This window comes from Monodelphis domestica, chromosome 2, assembly GCF_027887165.1.
Source record: "Monodelphis domestica isolate mMonDom1 chromosome 2, mMonDom1.pri, whole genome shotgun sequence".
NCBI lineage: Eukaryota > Metazoa > Chordata > Mammalia > Didelphimorphia > Didelphidae > Monodelphis > Monodelphis domestica.
Window position 1 is genome coordinate 520,640,671 of NC_077228.1, and position 25,356 is coordinate 520,666,026.

The window sequence follows — 25,356 nt, forward strand, 5'->3', positions numbered from 1 at the left end:
TAACATCATGGTTGAGTTGCTTCAGTCATGCCCAACTCTTTGTGACCCCCATTCTAAGGGATTTTCTTGGCACGGTGGTTGGCCATTTCCCTCTTTCTTTTTTATTTTCTTCCCCCCCTCTTACCTTCTGTCTTAGAGTTGGTACTAAATATCAGTTCCAAGGCAGACTAGTGGTGAGAGCTAGGCATTTGGAGTTAAGGGACTTGCCCAGGGTCACCCAGCTAGGAAATGTCTGAGGCCAGATTCGAACCCAGGACCTCCCTGGTAGTCTATCATCTGAGAGACCTCACTACTGTTGCCATTTCCTTCTCAAGTTTATTTTACAGATGTGGAACGGAGGCAAACAGGGTTAAAGTGACTTTTCCAGGGACACACAGCTAGAAAATGTCGGACACCAAATCTGTACCGGAGATCTCCCCAGGACTCTATCTGCTGAGCAAACTAGCTGTGGTGGCCGTTTCCTTCTCTAGTTTATCTTACAGATGTGCACCTGTAAGCCTAAAAATTAACATCCAATAACTCCAGGTACTACTTTTTATAAGATTTATTCATAATAACGAAGCAAAGGATAGGGATAGCCTTGGTAAAGAGGGTCCCAAAGCACAGTGGCAAGAGAAGAGACAGAAAAGGCTGGGATGCAGCAAACTTAGTTACAAAACATAAGGATGGAAATAGGGAACATAAGGAATTCTGGGAAAAGTGAAGGAATTCTGGGGAACGTAGTCCTGGAGTACAAAATTCTATTTACACACAGCTGAGGCACTCTGATGGTTAAAGTGACTTGTACAGGGTCACACAGCTCAAGCCTCACCCCCCTACCTCAGTCTCTGACAAGTCACTGGACCAGTCTCCCTGACTCTAGTCTGCCATATTCCCCTCTAGCCTTTGCCTAGGAGGTTACCACCAGGAGGAATGTCATCCCTTTCGCCAGCATCCACTTCTTGAAATCCGATTTAGCTCTACTCAAGCCCCAACTCCGACGTCCACACGGGATCTCCTAGGTCCAAAGTGAGTTCTTTTCCCCTGGATTCCTTTTTGTGGAGTCCTCACACCTTCCTTCCCCTCACTCACCTTCACCCCAACCTCGTACTACACCAGCCTCTGCCCTTCCTCTGCACAAGGGGCTCCCGCTTCCATCACCACGGCTCCCCACCCCGCCATGTCCTGAACCCTCTCCCTCCTCCTCCCTACTGCCTGGCTTCCCCCAAATCTCTTTCCCATCCTTCGTCCCCTTGGCACCTCTCCTCCGAGACCACCCTGGATTGATTCTGTCAATGCCCTGTTTGTCCCTCAGGCCATAGACCCTCCGAGGATAGGGACCATCTAGTGTCCCATTTTGTGTCTCCAGGACTTAGCGTAATGCCTGACACACAGTAAGTGCTTAATAAATGCATACCCATAATCTCTAATAATAATAATAACATTTTCGTGGAGCGTTTACTCTATGCCAAGCACTGAAGTAGGTAAGTGCTCCCCAATGATCTTGTCTTCAGAATAGCCTTGGAAGGCACAGGTTATTGTTATCCCCATTTTACAGTTGAGGAAACTGAGCCAGGCACTGTGCTAAGTAAGCCCTATACAATTATGATCTCATCTGGGGCTCACTACAACCCTGGGAGGTAGGCTATTGTTATTATTCCCATTTTATAGATGAAAACACTAAGGCAAACAGAGGTGAAAGGATTTGCCCAGCTAACAAGTGTCTGAGGTCAAATTTGAACTCAGTCTGTCCTGACTTCAGACGTGGGGGCTCTGTCCACGGCACCACTCAGCTGCCCCATATCATAAAAGGCAGAGGAAGGAGCCAAATCGGAGCCACGGGAATTCAGGATTCTTGGGTTAGAGCTAGAAGGGATCTCCGAGGCCAGGTGTCAATCTCCTCATTTTACAGACCAGAAAACTGGGGCACACAAAGGGGAGCTACTTTGCCCAAGGTCTCCTCAAGTTGCAAAGGGCAGAGCAGTGGCTCAGACTCCGGAGTAGTAAGAGGATTAGCAGGAGACCCTCCCTTTGCAGTTGTGGAACCTCACAAGGAGGGGAGGCTGGCCACGGGGTGAGGGGTTGCTGGGTCCCAGTTTGTCGGAGCTTTCCAGAGGAAGCTAACTTGGGGTCAACTCCTCTTGGAGGAGGGACAGACCCTTGTGGAACCCTCTGTAGGGATCTCTCAATTCTAATTTACTTTAGAATACAGAAAAGAGAAATTGCTCTCCAGATTCTGAATGGCAACCTCAGGCTTGACCAGGCATTAGAGAAGCGGAAGAATAAGACTGGAGGAGAAGAAAAACAACCGATGGTAACTTCGTTACTCAGATAGCCAAGCTGCCTTCTTAGAAGCAGATCAACCGGGGGCATCTGGGTAGCTCAGTGGATTGAGAACCAGGCCTAGAGACGGGAGGTCCTAGGTTCAAATCTGGCCTCAGCCACTTCCTAGCTGTGTGACCCTGGGCAAGTCACTTGACCCCCATTGCCTAGCCCTTACCACTCTTCTGCCTTGGAGCCAATACACAGTATTGACTCCAAGATGGAAGGTGAGGGTTTAAAAAAAAAAAGAAGAAGCAGATCAACCAGTCCAGACAGAGGGTCCAGGATGACCCCTCTCTCCTGGAACCAACAAGGAAGCCGGGCCACGTGAACTGGCTGGGGGGACCCCAAGAAGTTCCCAAGGGGTTGGGGAGACACCCCCACACATTGCTGCTGCATTTATGCTCACAAATCATCCCCTAGCTGCAGGGTTGTAAGGGACCATCTCAGCCACCTCTGGAGCCAAAGTAAAGTGACCCAGAAAGTGGCAGAGCTGGAATTTGAACTCAGGATCTCCTGACTTTGAACTCAGCTCTCTAAACAGGCTCTTGTCACATTCAGGCACACTGACATGTCCAGAGCCATCTGCGTGGAGACCATCATTCATCTCTCCATTTGCACCTTCAAACCCACAGTCACCTCCTGGTATATGAAGTCACAAACACAAGACCTCCCCTGAGGGTCTTCTCTCATTCTGGGGTCATCACCAGGAGGACCAGAGCAGGACCCAGAGTATTTCCCCAGAGGAGACCTCAGAGGTCCATTGGGCCAGCGCCACTGGTCCACAGATGAGGAAACACAGGGAGGAGGGTCAAGGGAGAATTTGAACTCAGGACCAGAAACTTCAAGGTCAGGGCTCTTCTGCTCTGCTGTCAGAAGTTCCAAGTCTTTTAGTGGCCATCCTCCCTCCCTCCCTCCATCCATCCATCCATCCCTCCATCCATCCATCCCGGTACCTGTGAGGGGGGAGGACTGATGCTTGATGGAGGAAGAGAAGCGAGGGATGGGGGAAGAAAGGGGGCTGCCTAGTATAATAGAGATATATCTGAGGGTGTCTATTGATTCTCCTAGATGACTAATGGATCAAGTTTTTCCTACTCTCTTCCCTCTTCCTCCCTCTTCAGAAGCCTTTCAGCTTTGCCCCTCCCCATTCCTTCCAAGAGTGAACTATGAAATTTAGAGAAGATCCTCTTTTCTCTTAACTTCTCAAGTAAGGATGTTTATTGGGGAAGACAGGACAAGGGTAGAGGATGAGGTAAGAAGGATGGGGTTTTCCCTAATCTATACAAGGAGCCTTGGTTTTGAGGATATTGGGGAAATGGCAATCAGGCACTAGCAGGGACAGTCAGGGAGATTAGGACAACTGTATGTCTTCTTTTCTTCTAGCCAACCAGGTAACCTCAGTCTGTCAGCAAACGCTTCAGGGTCTTCACTATCAGCCACAAGCAGCCAAACTTTAATTCATAAGCCTCCTCCCCAGCTCCAGAAGCCAAAAGGGTCCAGTTCAGAAGCTTCTCAGCCTAGGTCAGAAGTAAGTCCTGCCCACTTCAGCTGCTGGCTTGGCTCCAACTGTTTTTCCTGGTAACATTCCAAATGGAATGTTCCTTTTGATTGACAGAGGATGTCCTTTGCATGCCTAGGCAATGAGCATGCCCTGGGGAGGCCGGCTGGAGGAGGAAGTCCCTCTTTGCAGTGAGGCCTTTCACAAGCCTGTTCTTGGCCAAGACTGTGTGCAATGGGCCCCCCTCCAACCCTGAACTCCTGCAACTTCCTCTTCTGGCAAATCACTGGAGCCCCCAGCCCGGGAGTGGAGGGAGGATGGGGGGCAGGAGTGCCAGGCCTGGCTGGATTCCCCAACTCCAATGACATGCCCAGGGCTCGCCAGGGACCCAGTCAGGCCCACTAACCCACTCTTCCATGTCCTCCTAAACCAATGTTTATTGAGAGCCAGCTGCCATGGGACTAGACTATACAGAGAGAACACCAGAGGCAGAGAGCGTCTGCCTCACAGCCTAAAGAGGGGAAAAAAGAGAAGTGGGCAATTCCCAAAGATTATACACATATGTACAAAGCAGCACGGAGTAGGGAAGGAGGGGCCAGTGGGGGTACCGAGAACCAACTGCAATCAGGGCTGACTTCCTAGAAGAGGAGGAGGACCAGGGTGATGCAAAGATGAAGGAACTCCCCCAAAGGGCTGGACAACCTTGACAAAGGCACAAACCCTAAAGGGGGAAGATGGGGGCAAGTGGAAGGTAAGAACAGAACTGTTGGGTCCTTCCTGGTCCTGTGACTTGGGGCTGCCATAAAGAGAGTCCTTGCCATCACGTCCCATTCCACCCATCTGGAGGCCAAGAGTGCCAAGTCCAGCTCAGTGTCACACCGTTGTCATGAGCTTCCTTTTTGTGCTCTCACTGCAGCGGTTGAGAATAAGGTCCTGGCTGGGTCGAGGAGGCACAGCAGGCTGGGGCTGCATGGGTGGCTTTGGGGATTCTTCTGCTAACAGAGACAGAGACGGAGGAGGGGGAAGAGAGAGAGAGAGAGAGAGAGAGAGAGAGAGAGAGAGAGAGAGAGAGAGAGAGAGAGAGAGAGGACGGAGGGAGGGAGGGAGGGAGGGAGGGAAAGGGAGAGAAAGATTGAGAGAGAGATGGAGGGAGAGGGAGAGATGAAGGGAGAGGGAGAGAAAGATGGAGAGAGAGATGGAGGGAGGGAGAGATGAAGGGAGGGAGAGATGAAGGGAGAGGGAGAGAGATGGAGAGAGAGAGAGATGGAGGGAGGGAGGGAGGGAGAGAGGAAGGGAGAGAGAGATGGAGAGAGAGAAAGAGAGATGGAAAGAGAAAAAGAGAGAGGGAGGGATGGAGGGAGAGATGGAGAGAGGGAGGGAGAGAAGGAGAGAGAAAAAGAGAAAGGGAGGGAGGGAGAGTTGGAGAGAGAGAAAGGGAGAGAGATTGAGAGAGAAACAGAGACAGCGAAACAGAGAGGAGAAAAATACAAAGACAGACGGGCAGAGACAGAGAAAGAGATGAAGAGAGACAGAGAGGGAAGGGGGAAGAGAGAGGAAGACAAGGGGACGAGGGCAGAGAAAGAGGGGAGCGTCAGTCGTCCTGTGCACCTCTATAAGTCCCCTTCCCGGAGGCCCCCTTGTCATCAGGAGGCCGGGTCACGAGTACCCCCCGCAAGCCCAGGGAAGACCAGGCATCCGTCGTGCCTTCCTTTCTCCTTCCTTCTCTCACACTCATGAATCTCTCTCTGCCAGGGGCTCCCCCAGGAAGCTGTGACGGTGGCCTTTGCCCCTGCCCTGCCCTGCCATTGCCCTGAGCTCCGAGCCCAGCCCTCAGTCCCGCTCAAATCTTCCTCCTGCCTATTCTTTCTGGGCCCGAAGAAGGGCTGCTCCTCGGCCGACGCTCCCAGTGGTCCTCCCTTCCTCGCCTCCCCACCCTCTAGCATGGCGCCAGGATGCAGCTGGTGCTTTATAAGTGCGCATGCGCTGACGGATCGGCTCTGCCCCTCATTGGGGACTGGACGTGGAACTGCTGAAAGAGGAGCCCGAGGAGTGCTGCTGGGACTGCAGTTCCGTCCACCCTTGGGAGGCAAATAGCACAAGCTGGGCGGCCACGTGCCTGAATCTGTAGGGATGAGGATGGACTGGAGGCGGGGAGGGTCCAAAGAAGGGAAAGGAAGGGAGGAGGAAGGGATCGGGATTGGCCAGGGCTAAGGCTGAGGAAGGCAGAAGAGGAAGGGAGCCAAGAGGGGGCGAGAGGGGAGGGAGAAAGCCAGGGGGCAAGGCCATAGGAAAGACTGCCTGGCCCAGCACCCACCTCTGGGTCTTTTAGGTACTCCTAGACCTGGAGGTGGATTTGAACTCGTGTCTTTGGGTCCCGATCCAGAACTGCCTCTGCCAGCGGCCTCCCTCCCCCATCGCTAAGCCCCTTTCCCAGCGCCAGAGGCCCTCCTCTGTGTGGCAGGGCAGGAAGCCAAGCCCGGGCTCACCGATGGGCTGCTCCTTCTGGGCACTGAGCTGGCGGCTCATCTTCCGTTGCTGAATGTATTTGACACTGTTTCTCCGGTAGGAATCTTGGCTGATGCGCTTCCGGGCTAACTTGTGCATGCTCTGAGGATTGCGGATGGAAGACCTGATAGAAGAGAGGGTTGGGATCAAGCCCACCTCCCCCTAGAAGCCCTCCAGATTCAACCTCATCCTCCGGCCCCTGGGATTCCCTTTGCATGACCTTTCAGTCCCGGATCCAAGAGGTCCACCGACTGACCCAAGGAAATTAGGGAATGAGAAGAGCCCAGGTGGCCAGGAGAAGCAGCTGGAAGGAGCCTGGGTGGGGGTCCCTCCTGCCTGTCCTGCTCTGGCACCTCCTTCTGATCTGCCCCATCACCCGCTGGGAATTGTCCCGGGTTCAAATGACATTCCACACATAAGATGCTTTGCATTCTCTACATGCTGTCTGGGATGGCTAAGGTAGGAGCTCCTGATGGAGGAAGAGGAGGAGACCCTGCTGGATCCCTGCCTGCAGAAGAGCCCGGGCAGCCAATGTCCTTCCCCACACAGACCCCTCCAGGCCATACAGGGCTGAGGCATAGCTAGAGACTGTCCAGCTTTAGACAGTCTTCACCAAAGAGAAACCCCTCAGCTGGCCCCTAGTGCGGGGGTTCAAAGGATCCTAGACACGGAGCTGGTCGAACCCCCCACTTTGCAGATGAGGAAACTGAGGCCGAAGCCGCAGAGGATCTCGGTGATGAAGTCAGGGTTTGAGCATCTGGGGCTTCTGAGAAGTCAAAGGCTGATTCCTGGGCTCTGGGATGGTCACTAGTGGGGGTGCTGCCCTACATCCTGTGTGGGCGTCCAGGAGCTCCCTGAGAGCCATGCCAGGGGTTCTCCCCTCCCACATGCCCACAGGCTGGCGCACAGATGGTGCCCAGTTCAGACTGGACTTCCTGAAAGCTCCTCAGCCCCCATCTCAGCCCCGCACAAAGGGTCCCCCAGAGGACTCTCACCTGCGGGGAGGAGCCCCCCTCTTCTTGATGAGGTTCTTGGCTTGGGTGTTGTCCTGCCCAGACTTCTGCAGGTACATGGATGGGAAGTAGCCTGTGATGTCACCTTTCCTGCAATCAGAGAGCCCCCGTGAGATCCTCCCCCTGCAGGACCTCTGGACCTCCGCTAAGGGATCTCCCCCTTGAAGTGGAGGCAGGTTTTAATTCTGCCTCCTGGACAAATGGGAAAACAAGGACCTTGAGCCATCCAGCCAGGGAGGGACAGAATCAGAAAATGATGGAGCTGGAGAAGGTCTTAGATTTAGATGTGGAAGGGAGTGATAACTGAAGTTAGGGAAATGAAGGGATTCACCCAGGGCCACATAGAGGAGAGATTTGAACTCAGGTCCTCCAAATCCAGAGTGATTATTAAATTGCTCTTCAGCAGATTATTTAGTTCAACAGAAGGGAAGTGACTTGCCTAAGGTCTCACAGTGGATTTGTAGCAGAGGTACAAATGAGAACCCAGGGTCCATGTCTCTTTAAATCCACAGTGATGCAGCACTAGGTGGCTCAGTGAAGCTAGGCCATGAGACAGGAGGTTCAGGGTTCAAATCTGACCTCAGACACTTCCCAGCTATGTGACCCTGGACAAGTCAATTAACCCCCATTGCCTAGCCCTTACCACTCTTCTGCCTTGGAGCCAATACAAAATAAGAGTTCAAATAAATAAATAATCCCCAGAGACTGGCACAGAGTAGGCACTTAATAAATGTAAGTCAATTGATTGGATCATGGATTCAGAGCAGGAAGGGACTACTGAGTCTAACACCCTCATTTTATAGAAAAAAAAACTGAACTCAAACAAAAAAAAAGTGACTTAACCAGGGTGACACAGCTGGTAAGCATATGAAACAAGATTCAAACTCGGTACTCTCTTAATCACCTGACTGGTTGGTTGAGTCTAAATCATGTTGGAGAATTTCTCCAGGGAAATAAGAATGGACTAAGTCCCTAACAGCTTCCCCTAAGACTTGACCCGGCCTGTGCCCTGCATCCCTTACTCTTGCTCCCCAAGCGAGCCTTTTCTCTTACCTGACGACCCACCAGCCGTCCAGCAATTTGTGGATAACCTCAATGGTGTCCCCTTCTTCCAGGGTCATCTCATCCTCCTCCACAGCAGTGTAATTTTTGATGGTGACATAGGGCTCCCCTGGGATCATCATATAAGGACAAAATCCTGAGAGCCATCCCTCCCTTCTGTTCCACCACCACCATCTTTGACCCCTGCCATATCCACAGGATGGCTTGGGCCTAGACTATCTCCACCCTCTTTTGGGCTCTCGCTGGATGCTTGTGATGGACTCCTGGTCTCCTCCTACCTCTCCCACCATTCTTTTTTCTCCTCTACCCATCCCTTTTCTCCTTTGGGGGTTACTCCAAGACCTACTTCTCTCTCTTCCTTTGCTCTCTTGGTAACTTATCCAGTCCCATGGCTATATGAGGGAGACATTGTGGCTTAGACTTGGAGCTGGGAACACTTGGATTCCAACTTCTGGCTGAAATGACTATTCAAGTTCTGACCAAGATGGCGGCCTGATTTCTGGTTCAAGATGGCTGCCTCAGCCAGGTACGAGAACAAATGGCCCAACTCTCTTCTTCCTAGTCTGGCAAACCTCTCAAGTTCAAACCAGACCAAATAATGATCAATAAATCCAATGAGAAACTAAAGGGACTGCTTTCACACCAGACAACAAGAAATGACAGAAGAGATAAGTTTGAATTGATGTAGAACAAAGGAAGAAGAACCTGAAGAACCACTTATTCAAGGACAGAAACACTGTCAAGAAGAACAATTTCAAAAGATAAGAATTCTGATTCATTTAATGGCTGACTTTATCGCCAAAGGACCAGTGAGTGACGTAGCATGTTACCCACCTCCTGACAAAGAAAGTGATGTGCTCAAGGTGCATAAAAAGACATATCCGGGGACTTTGCCACTATGTGAATTGGTTCTGCCTGACTATACTTATTGTTGTAAGGGGATTTCCCCCCATGTCTCTTTCCTGGTTCTTAAATGGAGGGGTTGGGGTTAGGGAAAAAGACAAGTTAGGTGAATTATGATGCCCCCAGAAGAGAGGCATTACAACATTTCTTAAAATGCAAGAGAGGACAAAAGAAAATTCAGAAGGAAGTGTAAGACAAGCAGGACAGTTTTGAAAGTAAGATGTAGAATATATTAAACATTTTTTAAAAGCAGGAGGGTGGCAGCTATGTGCCAACTCAGACACTTCCTGGCTATATACCTTGGCAAGTCACTTAACCGCCATTGCCTAGCCCTTACCTCTCTTCTGCCTTAAAACTATTCAGTACATAGTATTAATTCTAAGACAGAAGGTAAGGGTTATTTTTTAAAAAGCAAGAAATATGAAACAGGTTCATGATTTCATATAGAATTCCATTGCCTTGTGTATAGGGAAATACTTCGGATTTTTTTGGTTTTTAAGTTCAGATTTTTTTTTTCAATGAACCAAAGGAACAGAAGGAAGACCAGAAGGAGACATAGACAAGTAGGATAGCTTTGAAAGTTACTTGTTGAATTTGTATTTTTGGAGAGAAAAACCAGCTAAATGTAGTAGAAATCTTTTTTTTTTCCATTTATAATCTTTTTCTGTTTTGTTCTGTATGTGGGAAATCGTTTTTCTTTCATTTGTTGAATTCAGAATTTGTTTTTTTAACACCTGGGTTTAAATTCTTGTCTCCTCTTATGTAAATAACTTAGGGCAGGGCTATCTTTATCTCTTACACCATAGATCATAGAATTTAGAGCTGGAAGGAACCTAAGTAATCATCCTGTTCAGCCTTCTCAATTTATAGATGAAGCAACTGAGGCCCACAGAGGGGAAGTCACTTGCCCAAGATCACACAGCTAACAAGTAGCAGAGCTCATATTAGAACCTGAATCCTCCAACTCCAAATTTGATGTTCTCGACACTATGGCACATTACCTCACTCCCACCTCATACAGAATTCAGGCTAGATCCTCAGTGATGTTATTGAATGATTGATTAAATGGATGGATGGATGAATGAATGAATGGATAGATGGATGAGTGGATGGATGGATGGATGGATGGATGGATGGATGAATGGATGAATGGATGGATGGATGGATGGATGGATGGATGGATGGATGGATGGATGGATTGGTGGATGGATTGAATCCCTCTGAGGAGAAATCACTGGCTAGGAAGAAACCCTTCTACTTTTAAACCTGTTCCATCCTGTCTTGTTTGGACTGAGAAGTGGACCTTGGTGTGGAAGGTCCCCCCTCTAAGGCAGCAGGGAGGGAGGGCCATGTCTTTGGGAAGGGCAGGAAAGGTACCTTCATAATTGGGCTCCTGTTCTTCAGACTCATCTGGGCTGTCCATGGGCTCCAGGTAAGAAGCTGGTACCCAGCCACGCTTGGCCTTCGTTTGACAAAACCACCAGCCTGTTATCAGAAGCACAAATACAGAGTGAAGACCACATGACTACCTGTGGCTTTCCAGAGCCCTTTGGGCTGTTGGGAGCACCCATAGAGACACCCAAATGTACAAACATGACCATGGAGGCAGGCATTCAGCTATTCAGCACATGTTTATTGAAGGTTAGTGATGGACAAGACGCTACACTAGATACTAAGCCCCTAGACGCATTGTTCATCTACCAGTGTACACAAAAATAATCCAACCACAGAGACACATATAGACATGTGGACACATACACTCACACGCAGGCTCACTTCCAAGCCTTTGCTCAAAAGCATAATGCTTACACAATTGCAAATCCACACTCAAGAATTTAAACCCAGGTGTTAAAAAAACAAATTCTGAATTCAACAAATGAAAGAAAAACGATTTATCACATACAGAACAAAACAGAAAAAGATTATAAATGAAAAAAAAAGTGTGTGGGGAGTTTGTTATGGTATTGAACTCTTGCTAAAGAGATATAATATAAACGTGTAAACATGTCCTTGGCTACATGTAAAAATAATAATAATAAATGGAAAATAATGATAATAATAACTAGCATTTATATAGTGCTTTATAGTTTGCAAACAACTTTACAAATTATCTTAATTATCCTCCCCATAACTCTGGTACTATTATTATTTCCATTTTTCAGCTAGAGTTATGTGACTTACCCCATATCACATAGCTTATAAGTGTCTAGATTTGAACTCGGAACATTCCACTTCCAAGTCCAATGGTCTATCCATTGTACCACCAAACACATACTCATAAATGGCTCCCATTTCTACAGAGCTTTACACTTTTTCTTCACAACAACCCTGTGAAATAAGTCATGCAATTGCTCCTATCCCCATTTCACAGTGAGGAAACTGAAGCTCAGAGGTATCCAGTGACTTGTCTATGATCACTCAGCAACTAAGTGTCTGTGTGATTTGAATTCAGGTCTCCTGACTTCAAAATCCAGTTTTTCCCCACATATTTTTGTGATCCTGTAAAATGGGGATAATAAAAGCAATCTAACTCAAGGGTTGTTGTAAGGATCAAATGAGGTGATTGTAAAGTACTGGCACATCGTAGGTATTATAATTAACATTAAGATGATATATATTATTTTTATGTTATTATATAATATGTTAGAATAATAATTAATACCATTAATTATATATATATATAAATGCTTGTTTCCTTCTGTTCCCCCCCAGAGACACATGTACTATTGCACACGGATAGACATACATGCACACACATCATAGCCAGGTCTCTCATAGATATACCCATGCATTCTCAGATCATCCACGTCCTTGTTCTAGCCTCCTCTTCCCCAACAAGGCTACCATATTTCCTCAACTCTTGGGGAAACACTTAGGGACTCGTCCCCATACGTTGACCTCCTTCCCTCCCCCCCCCCCACCCTTGGACCCACCAACTCTATAAACAAAAAGGAAAAGCATTCAATAATCAGATCCTCTTTTGAGTGACCAAAGGATCTGGGAGAAGCAGGGAGCTCAGCTTTCCTTTCCCAGGTGGTGCTGGGGATGGGACTTGGGCAGGAGGGAGAGGGGGACGGAAAGAGGAAGGAAGAAGAAAGCAGAAGGAAGGTGGGGGAGGACTGACCACTTTGTCCTTTCTCCACCACATCCACCAAGTCCCCCAACTTCAAGGTCATCTCCGTATTTGAATTCTTCTCATAATCGGCAATCACTCGGTAGGTCTGCAAGATGATGGGGCCGGTGATGTCTGCAGTCAGTAGAGAGGAGAGCTGTGAAGAAATGCTTCCAGTGGAGGATGAAGTGCAGAGTGGGGCTCTTTTTTGCATGCTTAATGACTTGGTGGATAACTCATCTCCAAGAGTTCCAATCTGGTCCCAGACACTTACTAGCTGTGTGACCCTGGACAAGTCACTTTACCCAGTTTGTCTCGGTTTCTACACCCATAAAATGAACTGAAGAAGGAAATGGCCAACCACTTCAGTGTCTCGGCCAAGAAAACCTCAAGCCTTGATGGCCTCAGTTTCCTCATCTATAGAATGAATTGAAGAAGGAAATGGCCAACCACTCCAGTGTCTCTGCCAAGAAAACCTCAAGCCTTGATGGCCTCAGTTTCCTCATCTATAGAATGAACTGAAGAAGGAAATGGCCAACCACTCCAGTGTCTCTGCCAAGAAAAACCTTAAACCTTGGTGGCCTCAGTTTCCTCATCTATAGAATGATCTGAAAAAAAAAAAGAATGATCTGGAGAAAGAAATGGCCAACCACTCCAGTGTCTCTGCCAAGAAAACCTCAAGCCTTGATGGCCTCAGTTTCCTCATCTATAGAATGAACTGAAGAAGGAAATGGCCAACCACTCCAGTGTCTCTGCCAAGAAAACCTTAAACCTTGATGGCCTCAGTTTCCTCATCTATAAAATGATCTGGAGAAAGAAATGGCCAACCACTCCAGTGTCTCTGCCAAGAAAACTTTAAACCTTGGTGGCCTCAGTTTCCTCATCTATAGAATGATCTGGAGAAAGAAATGGCCAACCACTCCAGTGTCTCTGCCAAGAAAACCTTAAACCTTGGTGGCCTCAGTTTCCTCATCTATAGAATGATCTGGAGAAAGAAATGGCCAACCACTCCAGTGTCTCTGCCAAGAAAACCTTAAACCTTGGTGGCCTCAGTTTCCTCATCTATAGAATGATCTGGAGAAAGAAATGGCCAACCACTCCAGTGTCTCTGCCAAGAAAACCTTAAACCTTGGTGGCCTCAGTTTCCTCATCTATAGAATGATCTGGAGAAAGAAATGGCCAACCACTCCAGTGTCTCTGCCAAGAAAACCTTAAACCTTGATGGCCTCAGTTTCCTCATCTATAAAATGATCTGGAGAAAGAAATGGCCAACCACTCCAGTGTCTCTGCCAAGAAAACCTTAAACCTTGGTGGCCTCAGTTTCCTCATCTATAGAATGATCTGGAGAAAGAAATGGCCAATCACTCCAGTGTCTCTGCCAAGAAAATCTTAAACTTTGGTGGCCTCAGTTTCCTCATCTGTAAAATGAGCTGGAGAAGGAAGTGGCCAACCACTCCAGTGTCTCTGCCAAGAAAGCCTCAAACCTGGATGGCCTCAATTTCCTCATCTATAGAATGAGCTGGAGAAAGAAAAGGCAAACTACTCCACTATCTCTGCCAAGAAAACCCCAAATGGGGTCATGGAATCTGTCACGACTGAAAAATGACTAAATACCAGCTTCTTCCCTCTCTCCTTCTGCCCACATTAGGTTCAGAAGGGAAGGAGAGAAGGAGGACAGGCCTTCAAGTTCCCCCAACACATTCTATTGTTCCTGCTTCCCTCCCACTCTTTCTCCTGCTATTTGGGGAGATGAAGAGGATTTTTCTTCATGTTTTTTGTTCCTCAGATAAAGCCAAATGATCCAGAGGCGGAAAAGCCCTCAGACATGATCTAGTCTGATGCTTTCATTTTACTGAAAAGAAAACTGAGGCACAGAATGAAATTCTTTGTACAGGGTCGCTCGGGGAAAGTCACACCTACCAGGGTTTCTTAACCTGGGCTCCGTAAGCTTGTTTTTTTCTGGTTTTGTTTGTGGGTAATATTTTGATAACTATTTCAATAATTGGGGTGGGGAGGGGGTGGAAGGCATTTAAGAATATTATTCGGAGAAAAGGATTCACAGGCTTCACTAGACTGCCCAAAGAGTCTGTGACAAAAAGGAGGTGAATTCGGAGTTCTGGTTGAGCTCCCTAATTTTACTAATAGGAAATGGAAGCCCACAGAAATTTCAGTGACTTGCCCAAGGTAACACAAAGAAGCAAATGTCAGAGGCAAGATTTGAACTCACGGGCTCTAATTCTAACACACTTTCTATGACATGCCACTGCCTCCCTTTCCAGACAATGCAACCCTAAGTCAGTGGAAAGATTATTGGTTCTGTAGTCAGTGGTCCCGAGTTCATATCCTACATTGGACACTTGGTATCTTCATGACCTTGGGAATAAAGCCCACTTCATTTCCATTTCCTCCTCTATAAAATGAGGTGGGGGGTGGGCAGGGTTGGACTAAGTATTTTCTGAGGTCCCTTCCAATGTAACATCCATGATTCTATCATCTTCTTTCAGCCTGTTTTCTCTTTTGTAAAAATAAGGGATGGACCAGTGGTAGCTTCCAAGATCTCCTCTAGCTCTGGAATTCATTCATTCAACAAACCCTTTACCATGTGCTTTTGATGGCCCCAGGGATATGGAGAACACAAAGCTGAGTGCCCATTCCTGATGGACTCTTTTGTTTGAGTCCTGATGAGCTCCTCTGGGATGACACCTCTCACATCCCCCGTGGAAGCTTGGGGAGAGCCCCCAAATCTGGGATTTCTCACCCGAAACATTGTTCCTGGAATCTTTGGGCATCAAATACGTCTCTGGCTTCTTCACCCTGGAAGGAAGAGATCCAGCATCTTGGTCCCTGCCTGCGTCCTCTTTCACATGCCCGACTCCCCCTTCACTACAGCAGGTGGTCTCGAAGGAGACCCAACGAAGAACTTCTAGATCATCAGATTCAGGGCTGGCACAAGAGAGATGTGCCTTTCACTAGGTCAGAGGCTTTGAACCTTGTTTGGGTCCTGAACCCTTTGGGCAGTGTCTGGCAAAGCTCATGGACACCTTAAAAGAATCATCCTGGGGGGTTGAAACCCTTACCTTCCATTTTAGAATCAATACTAAGTATTGGTTCCAAGACAGAAAGCAATCAGAGTTAAGTGACTTGCTCAGGGTCACACAGCTAGGAAATGTCGGGCCAGATTTTAAGCCAGGACCTTCTATCTCCAGGTCTGGCTCTTTAACCATTGAACGACCTAGCTTCTCCAGTTATTATTTTTATTTATTTAAATTAAATTATTATTTATAATATATTATATAGTATTTATTTTATATATATGTATTATATATAATTATATAATATGCCATGTTATATAATATACATTATATACCAAGTATAATATATAATCTATAAATAAATTAAATTTTATTATTATATAATTAAATGTATCCAATATTATTATATAATTAAATGTATCCAATAGAAAACTCAGGGCAACTGGATTGCATAGTGGTTAAAATGCTAAGCTTGGCATCAGGAAGACTCAAATTTTTTAGTTCAAATCTGGCCTCTAGCTATGTGACCCTGGGTAAGTTGCTTAACTCTGTTTGTCTCAGTTTCCTCATCTGTCAAATGAGCTGGAGAAGGGAATGATGAACCCTTCCAGTATCTCTGCCAAGAAAACCCTAGATCAGGGGCAGCTGGGTAGCTCAATGAATTGAGAGCCAGGCCTAGAGACAGGAGGTCCTGGGTTCAAATCTTGCCTCAGACACTTCCTAGCTGGGTGACCCTGTGCAAGTCACTTAACCCCCATTCCCTAGCTCTGACCACTCTTCTGCCTTGGAACCAATACATAGTATTGTATTGATTCCAAGATGGAAGGTGAGGGTTTAAAAAAAAAACCCAGATGGGGTCATGAAGAGTCAGACACAACTGAAACTGATTGAATAAAACATCCATAAGATTACAATAGATTTATATTGAATTAAAAACAATTTTAAAGACATTTTATTAATTGCTATAATTTTCCCAGTTTCCTGTTTTCCTATTAATCTTTGCTGCATTGCTTTTGTTTGTACACAACCTTTTTAATTAATGTAATAAAAAATGAACCATTTTACATCCTGAAAAAAAGAATTATGTTGAACTAATGGTATTGAAATATATTTATGAAAATAAGTAAAAAACAAATTCATGGATCCTAGGTTGAGATCACCTGCTCTAGCCTAGAGTGTCCCTCAAAGACTTCTTTTTTTTTTTAAAAACTCTTACCTTCCGTCTTAGAATCAATCCTGTGTGTTGGTTCCAAGGCAGAACAACGGTAAGGGCTAGGCAATGGGGGTTCAGTGACTTGCAGTTTACTCAGAGGGTTATCTGGGGGACTTGCCCAGAGTCGCATAGCTTGTCTATAAGAAGCAAGACTTGAACCCAGATCTTCCTGGCTCCCAGGCCAGCTCTTTAGCCACAAATAGAGCAAAGATTTTTTAAAAGCCCATTGGCACATCCGCTTGGCCAATGGCCCAGCATCCCACTCTGTGGCCTTTGACCCAGGGAATGGGGTGAGGGAGGAAAGACGGACTGGGGTCACTCACTGGTTGTCGGACGGGAGCTTCAGGTCATCGGGCCTGACTTTGAAGAAATCCAGCACGTGGGAACAACGTGAAATCTTGGTGGGCAGGTTCATGAGGGTGTTACAGTACTCGGTCAGGGTGCCCTGGCGGTTCTCTGTGGTCCGCTGGCCGTCGAACCATCGAGGGGCTGCGCGGCCGAGCAGCCGAGGGGGCAAGCAGAGAGGTGAGCCGTGGAAGAAGACTGTGCGGGACTCGCTGGCCATCTCCAAGAGCGGGGATGGGAGGGAGGGAGGCTACTTGGATCTAATCCTAATTCTATAGAATAATAATCATCCTCTAATAATAATAATTCATTTAGGCTGCAAATGGCCCCAGGGCTGGTATTTTAGCATCACCTGTGTATAGATGGACGGTCTGGGGATGGAGAAGAAAAAAGGCCAAACCTTATTCTATGACTGTGCCAGATTCACGCTTTCCATAGCCTTGACAACGTTCATTGGGATGGTGTAAATGGGCACAAATAAGCCAGTTATCCCCCGGAAAGAATGGGGGAAACCAAATCTCTCTGAAGAACCAAGAAGACTGGGAAGAGTCTGGGAGTGGCGTCCCCAGTCAACAAGCTGAGGAAGCGCTTGCCTGGCTTCCTGTCCCACCATCGCCGACTCTCCTGGGCTTTCTCAAGTGGCTTTTTCTGCTTTCTCTCCTTCCTCTTTCTCTTCCTTAGCCAACAAAGCCGCCATGATCCCCGCAGAGGAGGGCGATGGGGCTCTAAGAGCCAATTGGGGCGGCGGGGAAAGGCCCAGGAACAAGGCCACATCCCTGTTGGGGCAGTCGAGGGGGGCTGACTAAGGAAGAGCCCAGGCCCAGGCGGGGAAGACCCAAGCCAGCTGGCATCTTCCTGTTTCGAAGGATGGCGACCTGAGTTCAGGGCTCTCCCCAGGCTCGAGTTCTGGGCCCTGAGCTCTGCCTGGAATCGAAATCTGAGACCACAAAGCGCAGCTGGGGACTGTTCTCTGCTGGCCTGGGTTTTCCCAAGGCTTCCACTGGCCAAGAGCTGGCTCAGGCCCCAGGGAAAGGACCCAGAGACGAAGGCTCCCCCTACCCCAACAGAGCAAGGGTTTGAGGGTCAGGGCCATCCCTAAGCTGGCTCTCAGCTCCCTGCCCAGGGCATGGGCACAGCGTGTATTAGCTCTCAGTTTTCAGATTATTGCCTGTGGATCCCATCTCTCTAATGATAAATTAAGAACAGGAAAGGATTCTGGAGGTCGTTCTGTCCAGTCTCTCCAGCCCCATTTTGCCAAGGAGGGACAAGAAACACTGAGACCCCTAGTGATTTGCCCAGCAAGGATGGGATCCCAGGGCTTTCTGCCTCCCAAAAGTCCCCTCGAAGCCCAGACTGCCCTCATCCTCCCCTCTGTCTTAGAAGCAATACTACATATTGGTTCTAAGGCAGAAGAGCAGTAAGGGTTAGGCAATGGGGGTTAAGTGACTTGCCCAGGGTCACACAGCTGGCAAGTGTCTGAGGCCAGATTTGAACCCAGGACCTTCCACCTCTAGGTTTGGCTCTCCTGCAAATTTTAAAAACTTTTCACATACAGAATCCCCATTGAGCCTCACTGCAACTCTTAGCCCATTTTACAGAAGAAGAAACAGAGTTAGAGAAAGGGTACTCAGGATTCAGAGACCCCACCTTCTCTTCTCGAGATCTCCAATCACATTCTCCCCAAGTTCAGTAAGGGGAGGTGAGAGACTCTCAGAGAAGACTTTATTTCTTTCCCATTTCTTTGTCCTCAGCTGAGCCTACCTGGGAGATGGGGGATAATTCTGTTCTCTGAGCTGATTTGTCCGGATTCGATGGGAAACATTTCTTTTAACAGTTTCTAAAATGAGACAAAATAGGAAAAGTCAAGCCACTTGTTCTCTGTGGCCCACACGATGGAGAGAAATCAGTCTGTACCAGCCCCCATCCTTCCCGTGTCCTAGTTCAGAACCTCAGAACCATCCTCTCAGCTCATGCTCAATCCTCTCCCCACACATCCACTCAGACCCAAATTGGAGACATTTCTCCTTTCTCTGCCTCTCTCACATCCAACATCTTCTCTCTGCTCCCAGAACTACCACCGAATTGTAAATGCCTGGAGGGGAGTAAAGGCTTTCCAAATCCCTGTCCCTCAATGGATAGCCCTTCAAAATGGTGCTTGATGGCTTGAAAGATGTAAGGAAACTCCTAGAGGGCAAGCGTTGTTCCACTTTTATCATCATTATCTCCAAGCCTAGCAGAGTACCTGCAACTTTGTCGTTTTCGGTTGTGTCTGACTCTTTGAGATCCCATTTAGGGTTTTCTTGGCAGAGATACTGGAGGGGTCTGCCATTCCTTCTCCAGCTCATTTTACAGATGGGGAAACTGTGGTAAACGGGGTTTGGGGTTTTCTTGGCAGAGATACTAGAAGGGACTCTCATTTCCTTCTCTAGTACATTTTACAGATGGGGAAACTGAGATAAACAGAATTTGAGATTTTCTTGGCAGAGATACTGGAGGGACCTCTCATTTTCTTCTCCAGTTCATTTTGCAGATGGGGAAACTATGGTAAACAGGGTTTGGGGTTTTCTTGGCAGAGATACTAGAAGGGACTCTCATTTCCTTCTCTAGTACATTTTACAGATGGGGAAACTGAGATAAACAGAATTTGAGATTTTCTGGGCAGAGATACTGGAGGGACCTCTCATTTTCTTCTCCAGTTCATTTTACAGATGGGGAAACTGTGGTAAACGGGGTTTGGGGTTTTCTTGGCAGAGATACTAGAAGGGACTCTCATTTCCTTCTCTAGTACATTTTACAGATGGGGAAACTGAGATAAACAGAATTTGAGATTTTCTGGGCAGAGATACTGGAGGGACCTCTCATTTTCTTCTCCAGTTCATTTTACAGATGGGGAAACTGTGGTAAACGGGGTTTGGGGTTTTCTTGGCAGAGATACTAGAAGGGACTCTCATTTCCTTCTCTAGTACATTTTACAGATGGGGAAACTGAGATAAACAGAATTTGAGATTTTCTTGGCAGAGATACTGGAGGGACCTCTCATTTTCTTCTCCAGTTCATTTTGCAGATGGGGAAACTGTGGTAAACGGGGTTTGGGGTTTTCTTGGCAGAGATACTAGAAGGGACTCTCATTTCCTTCTCTAGTACATTTTACAGATGGGGAAACTGAGATAAACAGAATTTGAGATTTTCTGGGCAGAGATACTGGAGGGACCTCTCATTTTCTTCTCTAGTTCATTTTGCAGATGGGGAAACTGGGGTAAAAAGGGATTGCAGTTTTCTTGGCAGACACTGGAGTCATTTGGATACCTGAAACCTAGTGAGTGCTTAATAAATGCATATGGAATGCTTCATCATATTTATTCAATCCCAAAAATGTTTATTAAGCACCTACGGCATATAGAATATTTGTGCTAGATCTTGGGACACAAAAATGTACAAAATTTGTACCCTTTTAGAGTGTAGATAGATAAAGTGCCCGAACAACTGACTAGACTGCCAGGACGAAGGAGAGAGGGGCCAGCTGCTCTGAGAGTTTGGGGGAGAAAGGACTCCGTCTTGCCTTAGGAGGAAGTCTCCATGGTTGGATCCATCACATTTCAGTGGAGAGGGAGGAGGAGGAGGAGGATGCTCTGAGCATAAGAAAGAGCATCAGAGAAGGTCCAGGCCAGAGAGTGATGGCTACTAGTTGGGAAGGGCTTATTTGCACTTCAAAGGGAAGTGCCTGCTTTGGGAAGATCTTGACTCTAAACCCACCTCCAGATCACAGCTTCCGGGCAAACACAGATGAGTTAATGGACACGGAGGAGGAGAGCAACCATCCAGGTAATGGAACCAACGTGGTCCCGTGTGTCCAGCTGACCAATCAGGAGGGTGCCCCACACTTTGTGTCTGGGACAACCATCCAACCCCGGACCAGTTCCCTAGAATGCTTCTTAGATGGTGTCTAAGATGCTGTCTGCATGCACCTGACAAAACTCATGATGATGATGAGGAGGAGGAGGATAATAATAATAATAATGATAACTAACATTTGTAGAGCGCTTTAAGGTTTGCAAAGCACTTTACAAATATTATCTCGTTTTAGTCTGGGAGGGAGCTGCTATTAGTCTCAATTTGGGCAATGAGATTGAATTGGAATTCGGGTCTCCCTGACTTGAGGTCCAGGAGCTATCCAATGTACCTGGGAGGACCTCAGTCTGTGGACCCTCCAAGCCAAGAAGGCTTGCTCAAGAAGAGCCCCAAGGGGGATGGTCTGAGATTATTTGAAGATTCCTGTTAGTCTGTATTTGAGGATTATCTGCTTTTTGGATCATCTTTCCTTTTGCATGTAGTAAGTATTGAACAAATATTTTAGACATTTATTTATTCTTTCACTCACTCATTCATTCATTCATTCATTCATTCACTTAAAAAATAAAACTCTTATCTTCTGTCTTAAAAGCAATGAGTTTCAAGGCAGAAGAACAGTAAAGGCTAGACAATGTAGGTTAAGTGACTTGCCCAGGATCACACCCTTAGAAAGTGCCTGAGGTCATATTTGAACCCAGGACCTCCCATCTCTAGGCCACTTATCCAGCAAGCCACCTAATTTATTTTATTTATCAAAATAAATAAAATTAAAATTAATTTATTTACTGTATTAAATTTCCCCTAATTTATTCATTCTTTCACTCACTTATTTCTAATGGGATTGACTAAGTGATAAATTGGCTCTAGAGCTGATAGATTTCAGTCCTTTTCTTCCAATCAGTGGTCAGATAAGGAGGACTCCCCTCAGGGTCTTCCCTCCCACTTGCCCTTCTTTGCCCTCCCTCCATGCCCACACTCACATGGAACTCATAGATCTCTGTGAATCGTCGGTAGACCACCTTCTCTGAGAGGTCCTGCCATTTTACCAGGAACATGTAGACCTGGAGAAGGGAGAAGGGAACACCTTAGCTCAGTGTCCATGGGTAGGGCCAGCCAGCAATCCAAAGGCATCCCATAAAAAGGTCACTGCAGGAAGGGGAAGGAATGAGAGTGGAGAATACCCTCTCGCCCTTCACAGCAGCTTTCTAGCCCCTGGCTGGGTGGCCTGAACTGTAAACAGAAGGATCTGGTCAAGGATGGAGAGTTAGGGCAGGGTGGGGGTGAGGAGTGGGTGGAAAAGGGGGTCCAGCAGGCCATTCATCCGGTGCAGGGAGCTCCACCAGGCATAAAGATGGGGAAGAAATAAAAGTTATGCTCTCCAGGAGCTCACTGGGGAAACCAGAGAAAGGGGAAGGAAAAGGTAACCAGAGCGAAGGGCGACCTGGGCCAAGGTGGCCAGTGTGGTGTACCAGGAGGCAGAACCGAGACGTCTGGGTGCCTCTTCTGTAGCCGGCTGACCCTTCCCTCTCTCTTCCGGACACGCAACCCTCCCGAGAGCCAAGGGGCCATCTAGGGCCTTCCTGCTCTCCCAGAGCTTGTGGATTCAGAGGGTTCGAGACCCCAAGAGGCCTTCGAGGAGGCTCGGCTCAGCTCCCATAGCTGGAGGGTGGGTGGCCATGGTTGGCCATGGGTTGAACTGGGAAGGTGGCAGGAGCAGAACCGTGGCTTTGCACCATTCAACTCAAGAATTATTTATGAAGTGCTAAGCTCTGGAGAAAGGGGAAGTCTAAGGGGACAACAAAGAGCAATGGAGGGCCCGGGTTCTGGGCTGGGGAGCTGGATGCGAATCCAGCTCTGAGGATGGATGGATGGGTGACTGCAGGTAAGTCACGGACATTCTCTGGGAAATGGTGGCTAAGCATCCTTCTGGCTGTGCTCTGGCTTCAGGGAGAGATTCCTGGCCCTGGGATGACAGCCGAGAGCTCCCCCTCCAGCCTCCCCTGGGCCAGCTCTGGGTCATACTCACGAAGTGCTGACTCGGGGCAAAACGCTTCTCAAAGCCCAGGAGGACGATGTGCCTGATGAAAGGGTCCCCCATGACTGCGATCCCTTCCTCGATCCCGTCAGCACTCACTCAGGGGCTGAGACAGCACAGGCTGGGGGGGGGGCACCCATCGACCTTTATGTGCTGGGAAAAGAGGAAGAAGCAGGAGGGAGAAGGGGGGCAGGGAGGGGCCTGGCTCACAGGGAGGAGCAGCGGCCTGGAAGGACCTAGTTTTTGTTTTAGTTTCTCATCATTCTACCAGCTCTGTGTGTGTGTGTGTGTGTGTGTGTGTGTGTGTGTGTGTGTGTGTGTGTGTGTGTGTGAGAGAGAGAGACAGAGACAGAGACAGAGACAGAGACAGAGAGACAGAGACAGAGAGAAACACAGAGACAGAGACAGAGAGGCAGAGACAGAGACAGAGACAGAGACAGAGACAGAGAGAAACACAGAGACAGAGACAGAGAGGCAGAGACAGAGACAGAGACAGAGAGACAGAGACAGAGAGAAACACAGAGACAGAAACAGAGAGGCAGAGACAGAGAGAGACAGAGACAGAGAAAGAGAGAGAAGGAGAGACAGAGAGAGAGAGGGAGTGAGAGAGAGAGAGAGGGAGAGAGACAGAGACACAGAGAGACACAGAGACAGACAGACAGACAGACGAATAGAGAGAGAGACAGAGAGACAGAGAGAGACAGAGAGACAGAGACAGACAGAGAAAGAGAGAGAGGGAGAGACAGAAAGGGAGAGGGAGTGAGAGAGTGAGGGGGCAGGGAGAGATGGAGAAAGAAAGGAGAGAAACAGAGAGGGAGGGAGAAAGAGGAGGGATGGAGACAGAGAGAAAAAAAAGAAGACAGAGGGAGAGAGATATCGAGAGAAAGGAGAGAAAGAAACAGATATGAGAGAGAAAAGAGGAGAGGGAGAGAGGGAGAAAGACAGAGTCAGAGAGACAGAGATGGAGAAAGAGGAGAGAGACTGTGAAAGAGAAAGAAAGAGAGGGGGAGAAAAACAGATGCCGAGTCAGAGAGAAATAGAGAAACAGAGAGACAGAGGGAGGGAGAGGAGAGGATTTCTATTTGTGCATAGGTAGGTAGATGCTTTTGTACACATGTATGGCTGGTTATAGGCATGGGCATGAGTGTGAAATGTCCTACTGGACAAGAAAGCAGCCCTGGCCCTGACTGCCCGCTCCTCTGTCTCTAATTCTATTTCTTTATTTGTCAAATGGTTCTTGTCTCCCTACCCCTCACTCCCCTGCCCAGAGCTGTGGTGATCAAATTAAACCGTGGATTAGAAAGTCACAGATCCTAGATGAGTCACTGGAAGGGAATGCAAGGACCATCTAGGTCAACCTTGCCTCATTTTACAGATGGAGAAACTGAGGCCAAGGTCACACAAAAGTGAATCTAGGTCTGTTTTTCTCACTAGACCAAGTGTCCTTTGTAAACTATAGTCCTCAAATTCTGCCTCAGACACACTTATTAGCTGTGTGACCTTGGGCAAGTCACTTAACAGTATTTGCCACCAAAAAAAAAAAAAGACAATCTAAAGTCCTGGGGTGTTTGCATGGCTGTATTTTGGGTCCAAGGGAGTAGGAATGTAGGGGGATAGGGAACCTGAACCCACTAATTCTACATAGTCCCACCCCTGGCCACAGTCTCCTAAATTCTTGATTCCCTGTCTAGACTCCTCTTCTCTGAGTTCTAATCCCCATAATCTGGAAGGAGAAGGAAGACTTGAAGTTGGGTACTGTGGGGAACAGGCAGAGGAATCCCTCTTGGGTGCCCACCTCTGTTGCTGGGGCTCCAGCTGGACCAAAGCCCAGGGCTGCTGTGACAATGGCGTTGGCTGTACATCTGATTCAGCTGTCCAGGTCTTCTTAGCCCTTCTGAGACCCAAAGCCTCAGCCCCCAGGGAAGCAGCCAGACTTGTGGAAGAGACCGTGGGGCGATGGGGAAGCAAGGTCCTCTGGCTGGAGTCCCCCATTCTGGGCTCACTCAATTAGCCAAACCCAGGGGGTTTCTTCCTTTACACCAGCGCCTTCTTCTCCCTTCCTTTGGGCTCACCTCCATCTCAGGAGATGTAGGAGAGCCTTCACCTCAGCAGCAGGCTTAGCTTACATTCTAGACATGGTTTATAGCAGTGGAATCAAGTCATTAAAAAAAAAATCCTTACTGATACTAAGTATTGGTTCCAAGGCAGAAGAGCAGTAAGGATTGGGCTTTGGGGGTTAAATGACTTACCCAGGGTCACACAGCTAGGAAGTATCCGAGGTCAGATTTGAATCCAGGACCTCCCCTCTCTAGGCCTGGCTCTCCATCCACTCAAGTATGACATGTTTTAAGATCAGCCTCATTTCTTATATTGAGATTCACATAAGAGCATTAAGGAATTTTGTTCTCTCATGCCACATTGGGCTATGTGTTATGCCATGTCATGTATGTCTTTGGTATGTTATCCTATCCAGCAACACAAGTTT

At 47.7% G+C, this 25,356-nt stretch overlaps 1 protein-coding gene across 2 annotated transcripts; it reads right to left on the reverse strand.

Annotated features, from left to right (window-relative positions):
• Nucleotides 1-3,492: 3,492 nt before the first annotated feature.
• On the reverse strand, nucleotides 3,493-23,026 carry NCF1 (neutrophil cytosolic factor 1). 2 transcript variants are annotated; one of them, XM_007485696.2, is made up of 11 exons: nucleotides 22,863-23,026; nucleotides 21,817-21,897; nucleotides 18,749-18,824; nucleotides 16,966-17,131; nucleotides 15,156-15,211; nucleotides 12,410-12,532; nucleotides 10,663-10,770; nucleotides 8,374-8,491; nucleotides 7,303-7,410; nucleotides 6,289-6,431; nucleotides 3,493-4,794 (listed from the first exon to the last, which is right to left on the reverse strand). In XM_007485696.2, exons 1-11 carry the CDS (start codon nucleotides 22,932-22,934, stop codon nucleotides 4,676-4,678), a joined length of 1,170 nt encoding a protein of 389 aa, XP_007485758.1. In that variant the 5' UTR covers nucleotides 22,935-23,026; the 3' UTR covers nucleotides 3,493-4,675. The 2 variants fall into 2 exon arrangements, with proteins under 2 accessions (XP_007485758.1, XP_007485757.1); XM_007485695.2 differs by having other exon boundaries at nucleotides 3,493-4,797; nucleotides 22,863-23,010.
• Between the last annotated feature and the right edge of the window lie 2,330 nt (nucleotides 23,027-25,356).